Source organism: Lepisosteus oculatus, chromosome 3 (assembly GCF_040954835.1).
Source record: "Lepisosteus oculatus isolate fLepOcu1 chromosome 3, fLepOcu1.hap2, whole genome shotgun sequence".
Lineage (NCBI taxonomy): Eukaryota > Metazoa > Chordata > Actinopteri > Semionotiformes > Lepisosteidae > Lepisosteus > Lepisosteus oculatus.
In genome coordinates, this window is record NC_090698.1 from 42,402,123 (window position 1) to 42,423,336 (window position 21,214).

The window sequence follows — 21,214 nt, forward strand, 5'->3', positions numbered from 1 at the left end:
CTTCTCCTCTTCTTGTCTTCTTCTTCTCCTCTCCATGGTCTTAACGTGATCTTATATGGTGTGTTTCTATACTGCTCATTGACAATCATTAACCCACGACTTAATTACCTAGGTATTCCAGAGAAAACTTTATAATTGTTTTTGATGACATCTCAGCAGACATCCCCTCTGCTTTGATGCTGTAATTGTTTTCTGCCAGGTGTCACAAACTTTATCTCAACTCTAAGAGACACTTCCTAGTCACCTAAAGCTATAACAATATCATATAATTGATCATTTCCTAAACAATATGAGGTATATAATGGAGGTGTATATGGTACAATTGACTTAGATAACTTTGAACTTTTTGCATTTAATGCTTGCAAAAAATCTTTGGAAATATACTCCAAATATGCAGAAACATAAGAAAATGTATAACAAAGAATATACAAAAAACATATTAAACATTTAAATTCATAAGATGAGAAATGTAAATGTCATCTTCTGGACTGTTCAAATGAAACAGACAAAAGCACGTTTTTAAGAATTATAATTCTATTATAATTCATGATGGTGCAGAGATTAGCAGTGATTAGAGATTGGTGACCCTGCAGTGCCAGGGCCATGGGTTCAATTTCTAATTTGAGTTTGGATATTCTCTCATTTTTTGCATAGGTTTTTGCCAAGTTCTCCAATTTCTTTCCAAATTTCCACCTCTAGTTCTGATTAACTTTCTTCCCTTTTTATTCTATGGAGGAGTTTGGAGATATATGACGGAGCCAGATTATTCAGAGCCTTGAAAGTCAGTAACAAGATCTTATATTGAGTATGTGACCTTATAAGCAACCAATGTAGAGACTTAAGTGTAGGAGTGATGTGTTGCCATGGTCTGGTACAATTAAGAGGTCTAGCTGCAGAGTTTTGAACATATTGCAACTTGTTGAGAAGAGAGTTAGGGAACCCATAGAGTAAAAAGTTGGAGAAAACATTAGAACAGTACATTGCAATTATTATATATCCATTCATTTTCTAACCTCTTCAACCAATACAAGGTCAAAGAAGAGCCAGAACCTATCCAGGGAAGCAACGGGCCCCAGGCAGGATATACCCTAGACAGAATTCCATTTCACACACAACCACAAACACAGACACACACAGGCTAATTTTCCAAGAAACTGATCAACCAGCATGTCTTTGGACTGTGGGAAGTAACCAGAGCACCCAATGGAAACCTTCACAAACATGGGCAGAACATACAAACTCCACACCAATTGCACCTTAGGAATTGAAACCCAGGGCACCAGCACTGTGAGGGAGCGATATTAACCACAGCACCACAGTGCCACTAACTAGAGAAAATACATATATGAGAAATAAATTCAATATGTTATTTACATAGGGCCTACTGTATGTTAAGTCTTCCTCTCTGAGAACAAATTTCCACCTCTAGATTAACTTTCTTCCGTTATTATTCTAGAATTGTCCCCTGTTCAATAGGATATCTGAATTTGCTCACTTGACAAATAAGGATTTTTGTAACTTTCCTTTTACCTCCACACCAATGTGCCACCTCACGAATTCAAGTGCACGATTCCCGTATCATGTTCTGTCAAACACCAAATCAAGGCTTTTTACCACTTTTTCTGAAATGTGTGACATTTCACAGATGTCAGGGTTTGAAATTTTGCAGTGGTCACTTTACTTCCAGGTGAGAAGCTCTGGAATGCTTTGAAACACGTTCCCTAGATCTGGAGTCAGGTCTTCGACTTAAAAATATATTTCAGTGAGTTGGAAATGCCTACAGACTCACTATGATCTTGGATCAAGTGGAGAACATCTGCAGCCTTCTGTCTCTGAGGAGACATACATTCTCTATGAGCAATTCCTCTCCAAGACTCCCATCTGCTAATCACAGGCAGAAGGAGGGCCTTCAGGGTGTCTTGAGGGGAAAACCCCTTCTGTAAGTCAGAAATAACTGGGTTATTTCATACGTATTGCAAGTCCCAAATTTTTAAGGATTTTTTCCAATAAAACCATGCAGACCAAGAAACTAAAAAATATCCATAAACACAAACATATTGTGTTTTGATTACTGAGCCCAAATGTAATGTTCCTGAACTAAATACAAACCAATTGGGAGACAGACCTTGAGAAGGTTATCAGGTTCCTTATATGCAATGCCCTATTCAACCATCATCAAATGCCTTTCACTAACTGATAAGATTTTCAGTTTCAACTCATTTAATTTTCAAGTGCCATAGTCTAACATCTTTGATGTTCTCTCAATAAACTAAATAGGTGGAAGATGTTTCTGCTGTCGTCTGCTAGTCCCTTATTATCTTACAGCTGTAGAGAGACTTGTCTTAAGCACCATGCCAAGAATCTTAGAGACACTTGCAATGTTCACTCTAAGCTGTGCGTGTGTGTGCGCACACGGGTTATGAAATCAGCGCACATGAAAAATTGAACTGGCAAAAAAATTAAATTCCCCCCCAAAAATGATAATAATAAAACAAACACCATCGTCAATTAAAATTGCTAAATTGACACATGAGACTGACTGCGAGAGGCCCAACTTGGCTGTGTGCATTATTATTGTTACTCAATAATCGATATCTATGCTCTCGTTGTCTTGTACCTCACTGCTCATGGTCGCTCGACACTCAGTCTCTATGACTGGGCTCGTTGAATCGCTGTCCCGGTCTTTTGGATCTCTATGCTTTTATGAGAATGATTATATTAACCAAAAATAATTTCAGGTTTACAACTTCACATACACTCAATTTAGTGTGCACAGATTTTTGTCACTGAGGAAAACATTTTAATTTTTAGCGCACATAGGCCATGAAAAATTAGAGGGAACATTGGGCACTAATACATTTGCTAGTTGGTCCACAGTATGTCTCATATTACTTGTAGTAGCTCTATGGGTTAGGGGAAGGACTGGGCATCACAAGTCTACAAAACCCAATTCGTCTAAAGTGAGAAATATTTAGTCGTTTGCCCACCACCTTCAGTGTCTTGCATCAGAGAATAATGATTTCTTTAAAAAAAACAATGTATTGTGAGGATAAAACAGCAAAAATCTTAATTTGTCATTTGATTGTAACCTTAATAAGTTTTAGCATCTTCCTGTAGTGGGGGAGCCTGGTGGCCAGTGGTCAGCATGACTGCCATGATGTAGCACTGGGGCTCGGAGTTCAATTCCAGACCTGCAGAGATTTCAGCATGAAGTTTGCACGTTCTCCCCATGTTCATGTGGGTTCCTTGAAGTGCTCTAGCTCAGTCCCACAGCCCAGCCTGTTGGTTAATGTTTGTTTTTGGTAATGGACCATTTTGGCTGGCTGTGGAACCACAAGGGTGCTTGTAGCTTTACGCTGTATCTGTAAACTAAAGAAATGAGCTGGTCATTTATGGTGCCTGTTCTGTTGGTAGGATAAAGTGTTCTGAGTGTATACTCCAGCACTGCAAATGTGGAGTACTGCTGAGGGTTTTTCTCACTCTTGACTTGGCTTCTCACCACAGAACATTGAGTTATTAGTTTTTATGTATTATTTAGTACTAAAAAGAAATGTAATCATGATATTAAAAGGGAATATTGACAGGGTCTGTTATAGCCTGCAAAGGACAATGGATTCAAATTTTAATTATACAGAATTCTTTGGTGGAGATAAGAGTTCACAGCTTATAGCTGGTTTTATTCAGAATAATGCAAACATGATAAAAATGCTTGTAACCTTAATGAGATCAACAGCATAAATATACCCCTACTAGAATTGTCTGTGTTATTTTTAGCCTTATTATACCACCTTTTTCAAATACTAGTTTTGCTGTTCATTAGTACCAGGCCAAGAAAAAGCCTCGATATATGAAAAAGACATATGAAATATGAAAAAGAAAAAGATGAGCAGTGAGTGAGAATTCAGATAATAACATTGTGTTATTGCAGGAATGTGTTTTGACAGTATTATTATTCCACAAAAAAATTCTAGACTTTCACAAATAAAAAGACAATGATGGCCAGCCATAATTAAAGAAAAAAACCTGAACACCCAACTGCAACCCCACCTTATTTTAGTTGCCTTGGAAACCAGGCAGGATATAGCTAGTTGGCTTTTAAGAGTCACATATTGTTTTGCAGAATTCACAATGTGATGGAGCTGTACTTTAAGCCTTAAAAACATGCCAGCCCATAGGGTAGGCTTTGCTGCCTGGAATTGTCAAAATAATAACAATAATAACGGTGGTATGCTCACTCTGTGCTCAAAGCACAGTGAGATGCTTGACTGCAGAAAAAAAGAGGCTGCATGGGCAACTTGTCATGTGTAACAGGTGCAGTGTCAGCGCTGCAGGATACAGAGCCCACAAGGCCGTGCTGCAGAGGGAGTTACACAAGATGTCCAATATGTTTTTCTGCAGTCTTGGGAGTTCTGTGTTCCAACAAAGACGCAGACAGATTAATAAAGAAGCGAGGCTTCTGTTGAACGACAATCCTGAACTAACACACAGAACACATAAACAAAGCCCTGTTTCTAATTTTAATGCACATTATAGCATCTTTGAATGGTTTGTCATTTTAGCTTAATCATTAAAAAGGTTGTGTGGTGAAATCAGGACAATTTGTGAAAATTGAAATATGAATATAAAATTAAGTTGTTAAAATAAGACTTGATTATTAACAGACTGGGTTTGTGATTTAGTGTTTTTCAGCAGCTGAAATTTTTCTTCAAAAAGAAAAAGTTTTCTTCAAAAGCTTCTGGATTTTTTCAGAATGTTTCTGATTTAGGAGCATAGTATGTTATTGACCAATTGTGCCAAATAACTTTCCTGTTACGTAGTTTAATGTTTGTTTCATTTCCCTTATGGTTAGCAATGCTGCATCAAGGCTTCAGCGTCATGGATTCAATTGTGGCCGTTCTCACTTGTCTGGGTGGTGTTTGCATGCTCCTTGTGTTCCTACGGAGTTTTCTCTGGCTACTCGGGTTTCCTCCCACTTCCCAAAGACATGCTATGATGTGCTGCTTAAAATACCATTGTCCTTCCTGGAATGTAATTCCTGGTTTCCTTAAGGAAGACAACTGGGTGCCCTACCTCTTTACTCTGTCAGAAATCTGGTATGTTTCTGTCCTATGCTTTCATTTACAGTATGTATACTGATGGAAAAAAGACACGTGCCACATCCTCCTCCGCACTCTGGCCATCACTCTGGCGTGGAACAGGCTGAAGAGTGACTCTTCTGTGAAGAGGACCTGATGCCACTGCTGACGAGTCCATTGCAGCCTCTGTCTGGCCCGAGCCAGTCGGGTGTGACTTGTAGGACATGTGAGCAGAGGGCCTCTGACAGGCCGCCTTGCTCTAAGGCCAGCAGCATGAAGCCTCACTGTCCTGTCGCTGATGGGGGCATTGTGTCTGCTGGCAGTTTCAGCAGCAGGCAGATCTGAAAGGCTGGCAGATCTGAAAAAATCTCTCAGTTGGACCAATCCAATTTGTGTGATTGGCAAGTTGTAATGCCTCGCTGCACAAGCAGTATTGCTGGTGAAAGGGCCTCTGACTCTGACAATTGATCCTGGCCATGATCAGTTTTCACCCCTGGGTTCCGGTAGGGGGTATCACATTATCAGAACACTGACCAATAGATTCAAAAACAGTTTCTTCCTCCAAGCAGTCCGCATCTTAAATGGATCAAATTATTTGTCTATTTGTCATTTGTGCATATATATTTTTTTCTCTAATGTTACTCAGTACAGCTGAACGACTAAGTATTCCAACACACTTGTTATATATGGCAAATAAAAAAAATCTTGAAGGGCTTAAAACAAATTGACAACTTTTTGTGAAAGTACATAAGCTATGCAGTATCTATAGTATTCTCTTTCCACAAAATGTTGCATTTCTTTTTTCCATCAGTATATGTTTCAGAAACAGAAATGCTCTCCTGGAAAATAAAAAGACCACAAAAGGCATAACATGGGAAAAATGAGAGAAAATATAGTGTATTTAATAATCCATTTATCTATTTTTTAACTGATTTATCCTATACAGGGTCACAAGGGAGGTAAAGCCTATCCTGACAAGCAATGGGTGCAAGGCAGGATACATCCTGGATGGAACGCCAGTCCATTGCAGGGCACACACAGACACAGCACACCAGGGACAATTGTGTTATTAAATAGCAGTGGAAATATTAACAACATCCATACATTTTTCAACCACTTCATCCAATACAGTGTCAAGGGTAGCCAGAGTCTACCCTACACCAGGGCTAGTTTTCACAGAGGCCCATTAACCTACAAGTATGTCTTTAGACTGTGGAAGGAAACCAGAGGATGCGGAAGAAGCCCACTTGAACATAGGGAGTACATGCAAACTTCAAGCAGATAGCGAGACAGGAACTGAATATAGGGCCCCAGCACTGTGAGGCAGCAATTCCAACCACCCCCCATGTCCAATAATGTCTAATGTAAAAATTAAAATGTGCTGAATGAAATTTTAAATCTAATGAAATAAAGGAATGTGTCAGAATTGCTGCATCCACCTTATGTACTTCCATGTTTTCCATGTCATTACAAGTAGCAGTGAAAAGACTTTGATAACCCCTTTTTGGAATACTGTTATGCACCATGCCACAGCTTTGCAACCAACTGCCAGCCTATCTTCACACTGCTCAAAGACTGACTTCACTTCAGCAATGCACAGCAGGCCTGGAGTTGAGAGACCTCAATCAGGTTGAGAGACCTTTACTTCACCGACTTTTTTTGACTTGTATTTCATAACCATAATGTCCTCTGGGGCACATGACTCAGAAATGGAAACTGGCTGCAGACAAGAGAAATATGGTAAGATTGTTTATGGTGTTATGAGAGTTATGATATTGGTCTTTTAAAGATGAGTAATATTGCTGACATCTCATTTTTATTACTGGGTAGAACAGAAAAACAACAAATATTCTTTCTAATTGACTCTGAATCCTAACAAAACACAGAACTTTCCCCCTGTTTTAAATCCCTAAAACATGTAACGGTGTTTAACACTAAAAAATAGGAACCATAATAATAATATCACTTATGTAGCAAAAAGAGACACATGTAGTATGCTTAAAGTTGGAACACATTTTTGAGTCGGTTGTACATTTGGTTCACAATTTAAAAAACAAAGCTCCTTTCTCATCATCAACACGCAGTATCGATCCAAGCAGGAGGCTTAGCAATGCAGCACGATAGCACTGCAAAGCTGCATGCTGTGCATTTTCTGATTCCAAGTCACAGAGCCAACCTAATTCTAGAACAAGAATTTCAGAAAAATAAATACAAGACCACATCACAAAATGACCAGCATAAACCGTGTTACTCATTCACTTGTGTAATACATCAGAGCAGCGAGGATCAAACATTTCCCCAAGCTGATAGTTCCTCTAGTGAGTTTTTCTTCTCCTGGCCATGATTGCACTGAACGTACTGCCTGTATCACTTCAAGGGTTTCCAGGACTCTTATTCAAAAGAGTCATCAAAAGCCAAGATTATCCACAATCTAGGATCACACCTTCCACCAGATCTCTTATTCTTAGTCTAGAAACTAATTTGTTAAAAAAAAACGTACCATTCAGTTACACTTTTCAGATTTTTACACTTTTCCTAGAATTGGTCCCTCACTTTTCCCTTCACTTGGAGACTCTTTCTCACCTGCTGTGCCGATTCTCACATACTGTTTTTTTGGGCTCCATACCCCAGCACTCTTTCTTTCCTTACCTCACAGCAGAAAACGCTGTAACTCTTTTTCTTTTTGTATGCCTTTCAGTGTGGAATTAACTTTACACACTGCCACAGGTTCCCACTCTGTGCAATTCATGATGTGTTTTTGGTCTGTGTTCTAAGAAGACAATATATAACATTATTCACAGTCTTATAAGACCCTGAGCACTTCTGAATGGCTTGTATTAATACGAGAAAAACATTTCCTTCCAACATTTTTCCCACCATTTAAAGCTGTTGGACCATCTGTCTGGTGAGTACTGGTGGATTTCTGACATTGTGAGGCCTAGAAAAAAAAATATTGTCAATTTCTGAGTAATTTTGCATTGGTCCTTTTAAAAAATGGAGAATGTAACAAAAGACTGAAACCTTAACCATTAGCTCCTCCAGATAACTTGTGAAGAGTAATTGAAATATATACAGGAGGATTTATTGAGAGCCAGTTCCTCTTTGCAAACAGAAATGTTTTCTATATGCCACACATTACCAGCCTATTGTGATGCTGGCAATTTATCGTTAAAAAGATATTTGTTCTCAATTATTGATTTGAGCAGTGCTGACAAAGGACTTGTTAGGGCTTTGAGGCAAACAGCAAAGCTTTCATCACCCCTCTTTGACAAAACAGATCTTAGTAGTGTGGTCTGTCTGAATCATCTCACAGAACAATGCTTTTATTCATCTCTATTCACTTCTGTCGGTGGAGTTATCGTTTTTAAGCTAGCCTTATCTCTTCTGTAAATAAAGGTACAGCTAATGGTGTCCTTCGTTTACAAAGAATAAAACACTTTCTGAAGGGAAAGGGCAATATATTTGCTGAGATAGTGTAGTCTAAAAACCTTTTATTTATTGTAACACAGTTTATGAAACTGTTGCACAGATTACAGTAATGGCATGGCTATTATCAAACATAGCACATTTTGTCATATTTACTTCATAGGACAAAATAATGTACACCACACAAACTGTGCTTTTTCTTGTCTAAAATCACATATCATTAATTTTTATATAAGCATCCTTGGACACAAGACTCAGACTCTACTTCTCTCCTTCTAGTTGTAATATGAGTTTTCTCATATTACAACTGCAAAGCAGGTTAAACACTACCAAGGTGCTGTGCACACTGCGCTGACAAGAGTTTGATTATACAGTGGCCTAAATCAAACCCACAATATCTACAATCAAGAAAATCAGGACATCAGGACTCTCCCATGGCCTAGCCAGATGGATGCCCAGCAAGCACACAGAGGCTGTCCTTGAGAGATCCTTGTGAAACATTTGACCTCTCAGCTGCCTTTGACACATTTGATCACGCTCCTGCCAAGATTTAATCATGGCCTCTCATGGGCACCAAATACTGCAAGGCCAGAAGGTTGTGCCTCTTGATTCAGGAGAAATCACGTTCCAAGTTCCTAGGCAGTTACAAGCTCAGTTCTGAATAAATTCAGTTATGCTCTGCTCCTCAAAACTAAATTTTTCTCAGAAGCAACCTCAAAGACTGATAGGCATAATCGGTGTCCACGCACTGTTGTAACAGGTACTGCTCTGCCAAGATTAGATTACAATCTCTCTTGAATACCACTGCCATCAGAGCCATACAATGTCACTCGCCAGAGACCGATCAATTTCAATATGCCAAAAGGCTGGGCTAACTGTCGTCGGTAGAATTCAATACAATCCAGGTTCCGAGGGAGCGACATTCATTTCCTTAACAGGCTGTAAACCAAATAATCCCTGTTCCTCCCTATTTTTTTCATACTTCTCCAAATGCTCTTCTTTCTTCTTTTCTCATTCTTTTTACCAAGCTGTGATGTTATCACCAATCCTAGAGCTCTAGATACACCTACTCCCTGGGCTTCCTTATTTCCTCCCATGACATTTCTAACCATTTTTTCTTAACATTTTCTTCTTCCTCCTGAGCAACATATTTATATATAGGAATTACCCTCACAGTATGCATTCTGTGTCTCTTGCCTTGTCCCTCTTAACCACCTGTAACAGCAATTCAACCTCTCTAACTCCTCCAACTCCTTTCCTTGGATTGTTTTTGTTTATTTTGTACCGCTGCTCTGTTTCGCTCACTTCAGCAGCCGCCTATTCCCTTTTTCTTTCAGATCGCGGACAAGACCTGAGAGTTTACTGTCTGACCCCAATGTCCTTACTGGCTCTATCCTATATCCGCGCCTGCTTAAATCCCCTTTTATTCTCAACCTTACTCTGCTGGTTGACCAAACATGCCATCTAATCAGTCTTACCCCTACAGTGCCCACATCTCCGATGCTTACCCCCAGTCTGACTTGCCCCTTACAAATCCGAAAACTGCTGCAACCACAACACCTCCAGGTGCCTCTTCAAAGCTCACCTGTTCGGACTGCACTTGAGTATCCTGCACAGCCGACCTAAGAATGCACTAGTATTCTGTACTACTAGACACCTCCCAAAACGCGCCTGATGTGAAGCTGCTTATTTAATGCACATAGACGTGGAATTGTAAAGCTAATAACAAAATAATTAATGCATTCGGCTATACTGTAGCGTCCACAGATCTTCAATACAAGGTAATACAAAATATTTTTGACTTTTTAATGGATACTTAAGGAATTGAAGAAGGAGGGCAGAAAGAGCACAACGAATAGTTACAAAATAAAAACCAAACACGTATTTCCCATTTTAAGCAGTTGTTTCTTCTCTTTCATTAAAACAAGGTCAAAACTTTTACGTGTTAAATTCAAACGTACAATCGTTCATTCATTTCTCAAATGTGAACATAAAATAAGCTCGTTAATTTCCAATGTTCTTCAGAATATATAAATTTGATGTCAATATGACTTTTAGACTTTTTAAAAAAGCGTCAAACTTCTCCACGATCACCCTCCTTACTAGGAGCTCTCCGTTTTGATTGAACGCCCTGTGCTGCCACTACGGCTTCTGATTGGGTCGAGGCCAAGGTTACCACAGCAACACGAAGGTCAGGTGCAGCGCCCAGAGCAGGCCACTCCCTCGGGGGAGGGGGGCCCCTCATGCCTCTGTCATGTGACCCTCACAATTCCAGCTCACACTTCCGGTACTGCGTGGAGGAGAAGAAAAAAAGTTGCACATTGCAGAAAAAGTTTTAGATTTGGTCTGGTGATAAATTTATTTTTTTATTTTTAAATCCGCATTCAGATTCAGAGAGTCATCAGTTTGTTACAGCCTAGGTTATTCGCTGTTTAGCCAGAGGAACGCCAATGTTAAGCATGTCGACAAACAACTTGTCGTACAATGACCAAGGAGGAGCGGAGTCGGCTGTGGAAGCTGGACAGGAGACAACTCCGACTTCATCTGCTGGGATGGGACTTGGCCTTTTCAGCTCCGATTTCAAAAGGTAAGCATTAGTGATATGAAATAATCACCGATCGAGATGACGACCGTTCATTAAGTTCTCAACTCGATATAACTCTAAAACATTTACATGGGGGTTACCTTTGACACTCAGTTACCGCTACACAGGTGGCGAAACTTCTGTTTCGACATCATACTACTGTCTGGAAATAATAATTGAAGAGAACGGCGGATAGTAACTAAACTGTGTATGGATTACGGAGTTTTCCCCCACTTAAATACGAATTGCTAACTGTTATAGTTATTGGTAACACTTATAGTGTCAGCCAGCACAGATGACCAAACCTACTATGAGTGATGCACCACTGTTAGTGTTATAGGGCATTATAGAAAAGGCGAAGGGAAGTGAAACACTTGAAAATCCTCGGTCACGGAAAGAGAAGTTAATTATTTTTTTCATGGTTTACAACGCTGATTTTTGTGTTGGAGTAATGCCGAAGTGCTTGGGTGATTTGATTAGTTAGAAAAACTTCTATATATTTATGAGCGAATCCTAAATCGTATACATTTTTAAATTATATTTTTATTTACTTTTAGCATTTAGTGTAAAACTGCCTTTTCTTTCTGGGCTTTGTCTTTTTGCTTCGTGTGTAGGTTATCTCAAATGCATTCATGTGACCTCTCGAATCTTCAAGAGTTTTGACGTTTTCACAAAGGCAGACTGACTTCTATAAAATGTCACGTACCTTTGATTAAACATACCAATGGGCAATCCGTGTACTTTTCGGAGAATTTGTGATACTCAATGTAAAGTATTTTAATTAAATGTTTTAAAATGTAATTACACTGCATAATGTGTAAAATGTATAAAACGCTTGAGTGAGGAAATTAAATACAAAGTGTTTTGCAAAATACCTCTTCATATGTGTTTATTTGTATCACGTAGTTAAAATTAAATTAAAACTAATCTTATTGTTATGGTCCAGCTTAAGAATGGACGATGCATTTTAGAGAAAGGCCAGAACGTGTCACACGTTTGTCATACGTTTTTAAGCGCTGTATCTCAAAAGTATTCATAAGGAATGTGGGTTAATGCGACATAATAAGCTACAGTTCTTTCACTATTCCTTCAAGTCTTGGACGGGGTTTGGCGATAAGCTCTATTATAAAGAGGCCAGTATATAGAAATGACAGTTACAAATTGGAGTAAAGCCATTCCAAATATAAGAGTAGCATTATGTTAAAACAGCATTACAAAGGGAAAGCAGCAGATTTTCTTTGCTCAATTTCAACATACTGCCTTCCAGGTGGGAATTTTATTTGATAAAGGCTATTTTCCTTGGACAGATGAATATTGTAAGAGCAGAATGATAGATAAAGCCAACATTATTTATCTGCAAAAATAGTCTAATTATCTTTGTGAGGTCATATTTAGTACCATTCAAAGCTCAGTAGGTTCAAATCATCATGATTGTATGAAGATAGATACATACTTCATTGATCCCGTGAGGGAAATTGCAGTGCAACAGCAGCTTAACACAGAAAAATACTTGGCCCGTACGGGGATCAAACCCACGACCTAGGCGTTATTAGCACCACGCTCTAACCAACTGAGCTAACCAGCCAATTTTAGAGACTGAAGATTCTTAAAGCCTTAGTGGCTATATTCAACCCCATGAAATTAATATAATAAAAAAATCACAATGTATTGTACAGGCAGTGGACAAAAGATGGAATTACCTGTGTAAATGAGGGATACCAAGTATATTGAAAGCAAGGGCTGCCACACAGGTGTGGCTCATGTGTTAATTAAGCTAAGAATAGACCAGCTTGCTCAGAGCCATGTATAAAAATATTAGACAGGAGTGGTTGCCTATAATTACAGCTAGCATGACTGCAAGAGATAAGCACCGAAGGATTGTTTGGTTCTATAATGTTGTGGGATGCACCGATTCACTTAGAAAGTCAATTCAAATCGCTGTTTAATAACATTGAGTTATCAACTTCACCCCTTCTTGGAACATTTCTGTCCTGCTGGGAGGGGGTGTCTTCTCGGATGACAGGGGCACTGTCCGCAGAGCACATGAGGTCACTCAGTAGTTTGATGTGCATGACACTGATGTTATCCATACCGGATGTCCTGGTGTTCATAGTAACCAGACCTGAACCCCCCTATCTTGCATTTGTGGGATTTTCTGCAACAATGCCAGAGACAGTTTTCCCTCCATCAACCAGGCGTAAGCTGGTTGACTTTGTCTTGGAGGAATGGTGCCACATCCCTCTTGCAGGATTCCAGGCACTGGGAGACTATGCCATGGCACATATAGGCTGTACTGACCTCACATCATGTCCCAGTGTTTTATTAAATGCTCTAATGCAGTGGTGGACATTTCCCACAACATGAGCCTACCTATTTAAATGTTTAAATGTTTGTCTGGTTTAAGACATTTCCATCTCTAGTACTGTATTTCAAGCCAGTGTTGCATCCTAGTGTGTCTGCTGTTTGTATGTGCTAGACATATGGATCCTTGATTTTCCAAGGCTAATCCTTAATTGTTGTTTTGGCCATTGTCTGTGAAATAAAAAAAGCCTGTAGTTGAAGTTGCATATAGATAGATCAAAATCTTCTGAATTGTGTATAAACATTCATTTTGATCTCTTAGATTCACAGATATGTAATAAACCGTGGACAGTGCAGTCGTTGTTGTTTAGATCCTCATTGCATTTGGAGTGCAAGTAGGTTTTATTTACAAGTTTGAACTGTATTGAAGTGTAGATGGAGTAGGACCGTTGGCTAGACATCCTAGTGAACATGTGGCCAACTGGGCTTGTAGCTTAAATACCACTAGATGGCAGTAGATCCCGTATTATAAAGTGCTGGAGCTGCCTGACCCGAAAACATGTAACTGAACTGGTGCACATTTATTGACCTTATCAGTGAGTAGAGTGTTCTGAAATAGACAGAATACATACATTATGAGTGTAAGAACCAGCTTTTCCTGAGGAATCATTGAAGGATAGTTTACATTTTATAAACGAAGCTCTGTGTAGTTACTGGTCAGGCCATGGCAGAGATTTGATGCTTTTTCTTGTTTTTTGGGACAGTATAAAATGGACCCCATCTTCCTTAAAAAAATCTGTGCTGATGTACACATTTTATATACCACTAAGTCAGAGTCAAGATTAATTTTAGATGTGCTGCAATTGGGTGTATTGCTGGTTATAAGCACATTAGCACGGTTCTGGCACACATCTTGCAGCGAGTTCTCACTTCGCTCAATCACAAGCCTTCAAGAGAAACAGCAGAGATGTTCTCTCATTTTGATCAGAAACAACAGTGGTCATGGCTGTGTGGGAATGCACTCTGTAATGTTAAGGGCAGAAGCAAAACGTTGTGCACCATATTGTTGGTGTAACACTATGTCGTGATATATCCCCTTCAACAACAAGTTTAATCTACATTGGTATTCTTAACCCCTTCATGACTACCTTCAAACACTGTCTTTCCCTCATGGTTTCACTTGTATAGGAATGGTTAAAGATCACCTAAAGAGACAGAGATGGAATTAGTTAGAAAACATCGGCTTTTACTGTTCTCATTAGTGCTGATAAGCAAACTGCAGCTATGCTGCTGTGTGATGTTGAATCATGGTGTTACCATTGTAGGCATCATTAAAGTATGATTAAAATGGTGAACATGCATGCATTTTATGCAAGCAGGCATCATTTTATGTTCATGAAACTTCATAAGCGCACTACCACATTACATTGTCACTCTTTTTATTTCATGCTCAGGATGAGAGGAGTGGAGGTGTGAATTTTAGCATTTGTTGTCACAGTCTCTCGTAATGGCGGCAATTGAGTGTTACTCAGTGATTTAGCAGGGGCAGAAATTCACACCATGTTTCTGTGCCTGTGTCAGCAGCTGACCATTTATACTTGTTCTGTTGCACAGTTGCTTGTGAAAATGAATTTCTCTTGGCAAGCACATAATAAAAAATTATTCTTGCTAGACACTGCAGCCTAAAGTTTGTTAGGAGCTGAAATGTGAAACAAAGAAAGGAGACTGTCACATTTGGCAATGTGAGCATGCCTTCAGCTTGACTTTAGGGTTTGAAGGAAGGTGAGAACAGTTCAGATCCAAGGCTTAATCAGTAAGTTGTTTCCCCCTCAAAAGCCAAAGTTTCAGTCCATGTGGTTGCCATGGTATTTCTTTAATGTTCACCAAGTCCTCTGGTGATCAGAAATCACTGAAGCTCATTAGACAAGCGTTTAGTCTTGTTAGCCTACATACAGTACAATCAATTTATAATTAGGGATGAAGTGATTAATGGGGCATTAATGAAGCATGGTTTATCCCTGATTAATGTACACAGCAAAGTTTAATAAAATGGTCTATAATTATCAATGATCAGTTTATCTTGTTCCTCTTCATGCAAGCTCTAATACAATATGCTTCAATGATAGGCATGTACCACATTGTGCTACGTCTCTTTTTAACTTTTAAGCAAGTGTCTGGCAAGCTTTCATCAGTGTGATGGTGAATTCATGGTTTTGAAAGAAGCAGTTCTGTCCCTCTGGCATTAATTTAAGAAATCATTCTCACATGATCACTAACTGCGCAGCGCCAGTTATCAGGAATGTGAGCCCACAAATAAGGCTCAGAACGCTTTAAAAAAATGAGTGAATTGCACCATTTAATGATGGGTATTGTTTATGCAATCTCATGGTATGTGCCAGTAATATTTGCTCCTTTACCCATTCTATGATATGGGTTCTCTTGGCAAAAATAGAAAGAGAAATACAATTTTACTGCTTTTTGAGTTTGTCTATCGGATTATTATTATTGTTTTTCACAATGGTAGCAAAAGTGTACGGCACAACAAAATGGGGAAGAGTGCTTTTGGGTGTCTGCATAACCACTACATATTTTCATTCAGTTTGTGGGTGGGTAATTTCTGTTTTTTTTTCCAGTTTGAGGAGAAGTGCTTCTGATTTTAGATATTAAATGATAAATGTAACCTTAAACCTTAAACATAGGCTGAAACATGTTTTTCATGTTTACAAAAAAGCATTTGTGTTGTGAAGAGAATTATTGCATTGTATCTTATTCTTTCCTTAGTGATGGCTTAATGTATGTTAACTTTCTGTAAGTGATTACTTGTAGTACTTGTTATTTGTTGAAATTAGAAGTTTTTTTATTACTTGCTGGGTTGCTGTGATAATTGCAATAACATGCCCTGACACACAAAAAAGATTTTCTTCTGAGATTTATTTTGCGGTTTAATCATACAATATGGAGTAAAGTTCAGAACAAAGGGATTTGTCTCCAAAGATCAGTTTGTGTTGAATTTACCTTGAAAAGTGTTTTTTTAACCCAAGGTAGCTGAAGCCAAGTGTTTTTGTTTCAGAAAGTAGGTTAGGTGCACAGCTCAAATCAGGCTGTAGAATCTAGCAGGTTATCTATATCTTTTTAAATAATCAACAGATCCTTGAACAGTGTTCAGTTAGTGCAGTGAAGATAATTATTAGTTCAGTAAGAGTTAATAATCATCAAATCAGAGATGGAATGAAAATGCTCAGTGTGGGGATCCAGCTTTGGAACTGTGCATCACTACCGTAGTCAGATTGCTGTGATTCAGTCTTCTGGTTGAAAAATAATTTTCAAAAAATAAAATCAAGACCTTCAGCAGAACCTAATCTATGTCATTAGATGGGGAATTAATCAAAACAGTGGGTTTTTCGTGTCAGGGTGAACCGTAGTTCCAAATTCAGTATGTTGTTGTCATAAAAATAACTGATTCTTTTCTGTACCTCTCTCTGTTTATTTTGGTGACCATCTGCTAGCAAGGTAAATCTGTTCAAATTTTAGAACTAAAGGCTGTTCACCCAAGTAACACTAGATTTTCACCAAAATAACCAAGAGGTAGCATTTCCGGCTATAAACCACAAGAGGGCAGGCTTTATTTGTTTGGAACTTATAACTTGGTCTTGAGCTTCAAGAGAACAGCTTCAAATGTATTGTGAATTTGAAAGCTTATGGGTTTTTTGAGTTTTGAAGTTCACATATTATATGTGTGCTATATTGCAAGGTGTTTTATTTTTGCAGAGATATCATACAGTAAAAGTACGGTGCTTTATTCCATCACAAAACCCCCAAAGGTTATTTTCTATTTCAGCCTGACCAGATTCTTATATTTGTATGTATTTTATTACTGATATAGAACAAGGGTGGTAGGCTATGGTCCTGACTAATCACAGTCCAGGAGGCCATACAGGTCACCTTTTAATGATTATATTGTCCCTGTCTCTGTGTCTGTGTCTCCCTGGAGAAAAGCTGGGGTATGCGAAAAGACGCATTCCTAATGCAAGAAATTGTATAGGGCTAATAAAGAAACATTATTATTATTATTGTACAGATATGATGAATTAAAAAAGTTAGTTCAATTCATTCAGGAGCTGTGGTGCCTGAGAGCTGGAGGTTGTTGGTATTCTCAATTCAAATGATCTCTTAACCTCTTATTGAACAAATGTGCTGCTTAGGTGATCAAACTGAAGTTTTCTTATGTGTAGAAATTGTTGTGGCTTTCCAGGACCAGGGTTAGCTGTCCCTTATATAGAAACTTGTACTCAAATCAGGGAGGTGTCTTTTAACGCACCTAAGCCAAGGTGATCAAATAAACTTTGTTCCCAACTTATGGAAGAAAGCTCTGTGCTAATCATGAAAGACTGCACCCAGTTCTCTGTTTCCAAGGCCTTTATCATGGCTGTGATGCCAGTGAATGTAAAGCAACTAAACGCATGTAGCTACTAAATTCACTTGGTATTATATCTCTGAATTGTTTGTTGTATTCATCTTTGTGCTGGTGTATTGGAGAGCCACCTAACAGTACTGTGTTTAAAAGATTGATTTTAGTTTTATGTTGCAGATTTAAAGAACCAGGGCAGGCATGTTGGCGCAGTGGTCAGCATTGTTGCCTTTAGCTCCTGGGGGTCCCGAGCTCGATCCCAGAACCTGGGGTGCTGTCTGTGTGGAGTTTGCATGTTCTCCCAACGTTTGTGTGTCGAGTGCAATGGCTTCCTCTCGTGGTCCAAGGACATGGTGGTACTGTAGGTCGGTGTCCCATCCAGGGTGTATTCTGTCTTACATCCGTAACTTATTGGGATAGGCTCTGGCTCCCCCGGCGACCCTGTATTGGATGAAGTGGTTAGAAAACGTATGGATTTAAAGAACCAACCATGAAAGGTTGTGTAAAAGTCTTCCCACATTCAGTTTGAATTGGCTGGTTAAGCCAACGATTCCTTCACTAGTTTAGACCTGGGACAGGGAATAAGGTGAACTAGGAACACTGGGAATAGTGTGAACTAGATCTGGGAAGTTCACCGAGCAACTCCCACATGTCTAGAGCACCACTGGGAACTTGGAAGCATATATTGAGAATGATAATTGGACAAATTGAACTCAAACACGGTCTTGACACTTGTTGCAAGTGACACTAGAATTTAAAACAGAGAACAGGAGATACGTCTTTACACAAATGGTTGTGGAAGTATGGAACAACTTCCCCAGCCATATTGTTGAAGCTGGTACCCTCACATCTTTCAGGAAACGTCTGGATGAGATCCTTGACTCATTTAGCTACTGTCTACTAAACGGACTAGATGTACTTAGAAACTAAATCGTAAAAGTAGACATGTTCTTAGATTTTTTGGGGGGCATTTATTCATGGGGCATTATCTTTGCCAGATCTGTGTGTTGTGTTAAAAATAATATTTTGCTTACTTGTAAAGAACTTTGAGTTGAGTGTCCATAAAAACACTATGTAAGTGTAAGGCATTTTATGGTAGGTATTTCATGTTAATGCTTTGTGTATGCTTCTTTAAAAATAAGTGGAAGCATATGGAAGAGTCGAGGATAAAGTCAGAATTTTAGTTATTCACCAAGGGTAATACAGTGTTCAGTGTGTTGGAAGAACACCAAGAGGCAACTAGTGAGGCATCCTGCTGTTGACCTAAGTCAGTTCTGTCAATTGAGACAAGAATGTGCCAACATGGAAGAAGAAGAAAGAGAGCAAGGTACAGATGCCTGTGTCCAGCCCCTGCTTACAAGAGCCCTGCAACACAAAAGATTGGGTCCCTGTCTATTACTTAATGCTAAGGTTAACTGTGTAAACTAGACATGGGTTTACTGATGCAAAAGTGAAAGCATTGTTCTCAACGAGGAGAAATATCTGAAAAGAGAGAAAGGAATGTATATTTGTGACAGCTGTTGAAAATCGTTGTTGATCCTTTAGTCAGGGTTACAGCTTGGATACATCAGCGACTTAACAAGCGTGCAGCCCAGAGTGATAGCCTCGAAGTGAATGCAGAAAAAAAAAAACAAAACAAAAAATGAAACACTACTGACAGATGTCAGAAGGGGACCTCGTACCACAGCTCAGGGGGTTTCTAACATTCTGGCTTATTGATTCTTCCGCAATTTTCTGAAATGTGTTTGCAGGACTTGGAAGAACATACTGATTGCCTAAAAAGCAGTCATAGAGGCATGCAGTACAGAAATCTGCATAACTTTGCTTAAGATTGATTTGTAATGAATTAGGTTTTTTAATTAAAATCAGTAAAATAGCATGGTCAAATACTGCACATCTAATAAATTATACAAGTGAAAAGTTTGTATAATTAATGTTTGGATTATTTTTGTCAGCCGTGAAATCTTTAAATTAAATAAAAGGTGAACCTTTCTTTCCATTAATGAATGTTTTAATGGAAAATGTTAATACTTTGAGCTTTCTTTTTTATGAATGCTGGAGAATCTCCATACAGTACACTGAGGATGCAAAGAGCTGTTTGTTTATTGTAAAATAAGTATAGGCCTTACTATTTAGAAATAAATGGGAAAGTTATGATTCATTGAAAGTTCTGTATTTCTTCCTCTGTCAGTTATGCAACATTAATATTGAGAGGCTTTTATGCCCCAGTTTTATAACACATTACAAAGGTGAAATATAAACCCAATCAACTAGGTTGTTTTATATCCTAAAGCTACCTTTCTGTGTGCTTCCTGCTGCTAAAAATCTATAAAACGTTCCTCACTCTATAAAAAAGTCTAAAAGCATGAGAAATCAGAGCAGTAGTCCTGTTAATTTCTTTAAAGTGCAATTTTTGAACCATACTGGTAAAACACGTCCATCCAGGTAAAACAATTTGCTTTGAAGATTGCATATGCATTTAAAGAAATTGGTGGCTAACTTGCATTACAACTGAATGAGATTCTGAAAGGGTGGTACATTTTCTGAGGAATTACCGCCTCTTGGTACTTGTTTTGCAATTTCTGCAAGATCTGCAAATTTGCATTGCTTTAAAAAAAAAGATCCATTTCGCAGTTCCACACAGCTTGTGACACAATTGAATAGCTTACTTGTAACTGCCAACGCTTTCCTGATGAGTTTCAAAAAGGAACAGTTTTAGCTGGGCTGATGAAAGTTTTTAATAGTGTTTACTGAGGAAGGCTGATAAGACTTGTTTTGCTTTCAATGGGAAGGGACTTTGAAAGGCTCAGTGTGAAGCCCTCCTTACTTACTGAGGCTGCTGAACGGCTCTGCTAAAGGGAGCTGATATCCTGTTTCTCTTGGAGGGGCTTGACTGCTCTCATTTCGAAGTTGAGCCTCGAAGCCCCCTGCAACTGACGAGCGGAGTAGTCAGTGTGGGGCCTTCGTGCCGACCAAAGGAAAATGGAGCGCGATTTTTCTCTGTTGAGAACGGAGGCGCTGTGCGCTGTGAAAACTGCCCTGGTGACTGCTGAAAACTTACAGCTCACCTTGAAGCCAGAGCCCACGCTGGAGGAGCAGGCACTGACCAATAGCAGTAACGCTAGCAGTGTGGAAGAGGACGGCTGTGCTGGGTATGTGCTCAAAATAGGGACATGTAAAGTGGGGTTTAACGATTTAATGCAGTATTGCAAAAATGCCGTGTTTCATTGCAGTGATATGATGACTGATAGATCTACATGCTTACTTTGTGAAAAGCTATTGAAACATGTAACTCAGGTTTTCTAGTCATTAGGTACCATATGTGTCTGTGCTTGTGTGTGTGTGTTGCTAGTACATATACTAAATTTATTTTCAGCTATTTAAAATGCTACTAATGCTATTAGTCCCAGTTTGTAATCA

At 38.9% G+C, this 21,214-nt stretch overlaps 1 protein-coding gene across 1 annotated transcript in view; it reads left to right on the top strand.

Annotated features, from left to right (window-relative positions):
• Window positions 1–10,766: 10,766 nt before the first annotated feature.
• The window catches only part of ap3b1a (adaptor related protein complex 3 subunit beta 1a), a 119,196-nt gene continuing 108,748 nt past the window's right edge, over window positions 10,767–21,214 (top strand). Inside the window, exon 1 of the mRNA XM_015365489.2 lies at window positions 10,767–11,088. Within this exon, the coding sequence (XP_015220975.2) occupies window positions 10,952–11,088 (137 nt within the window). The 5' untranslated portion in view covers window positions 10,767–10,951. The remainder of the gene's footprint in view (window positions 11,089–21,214) is intronic.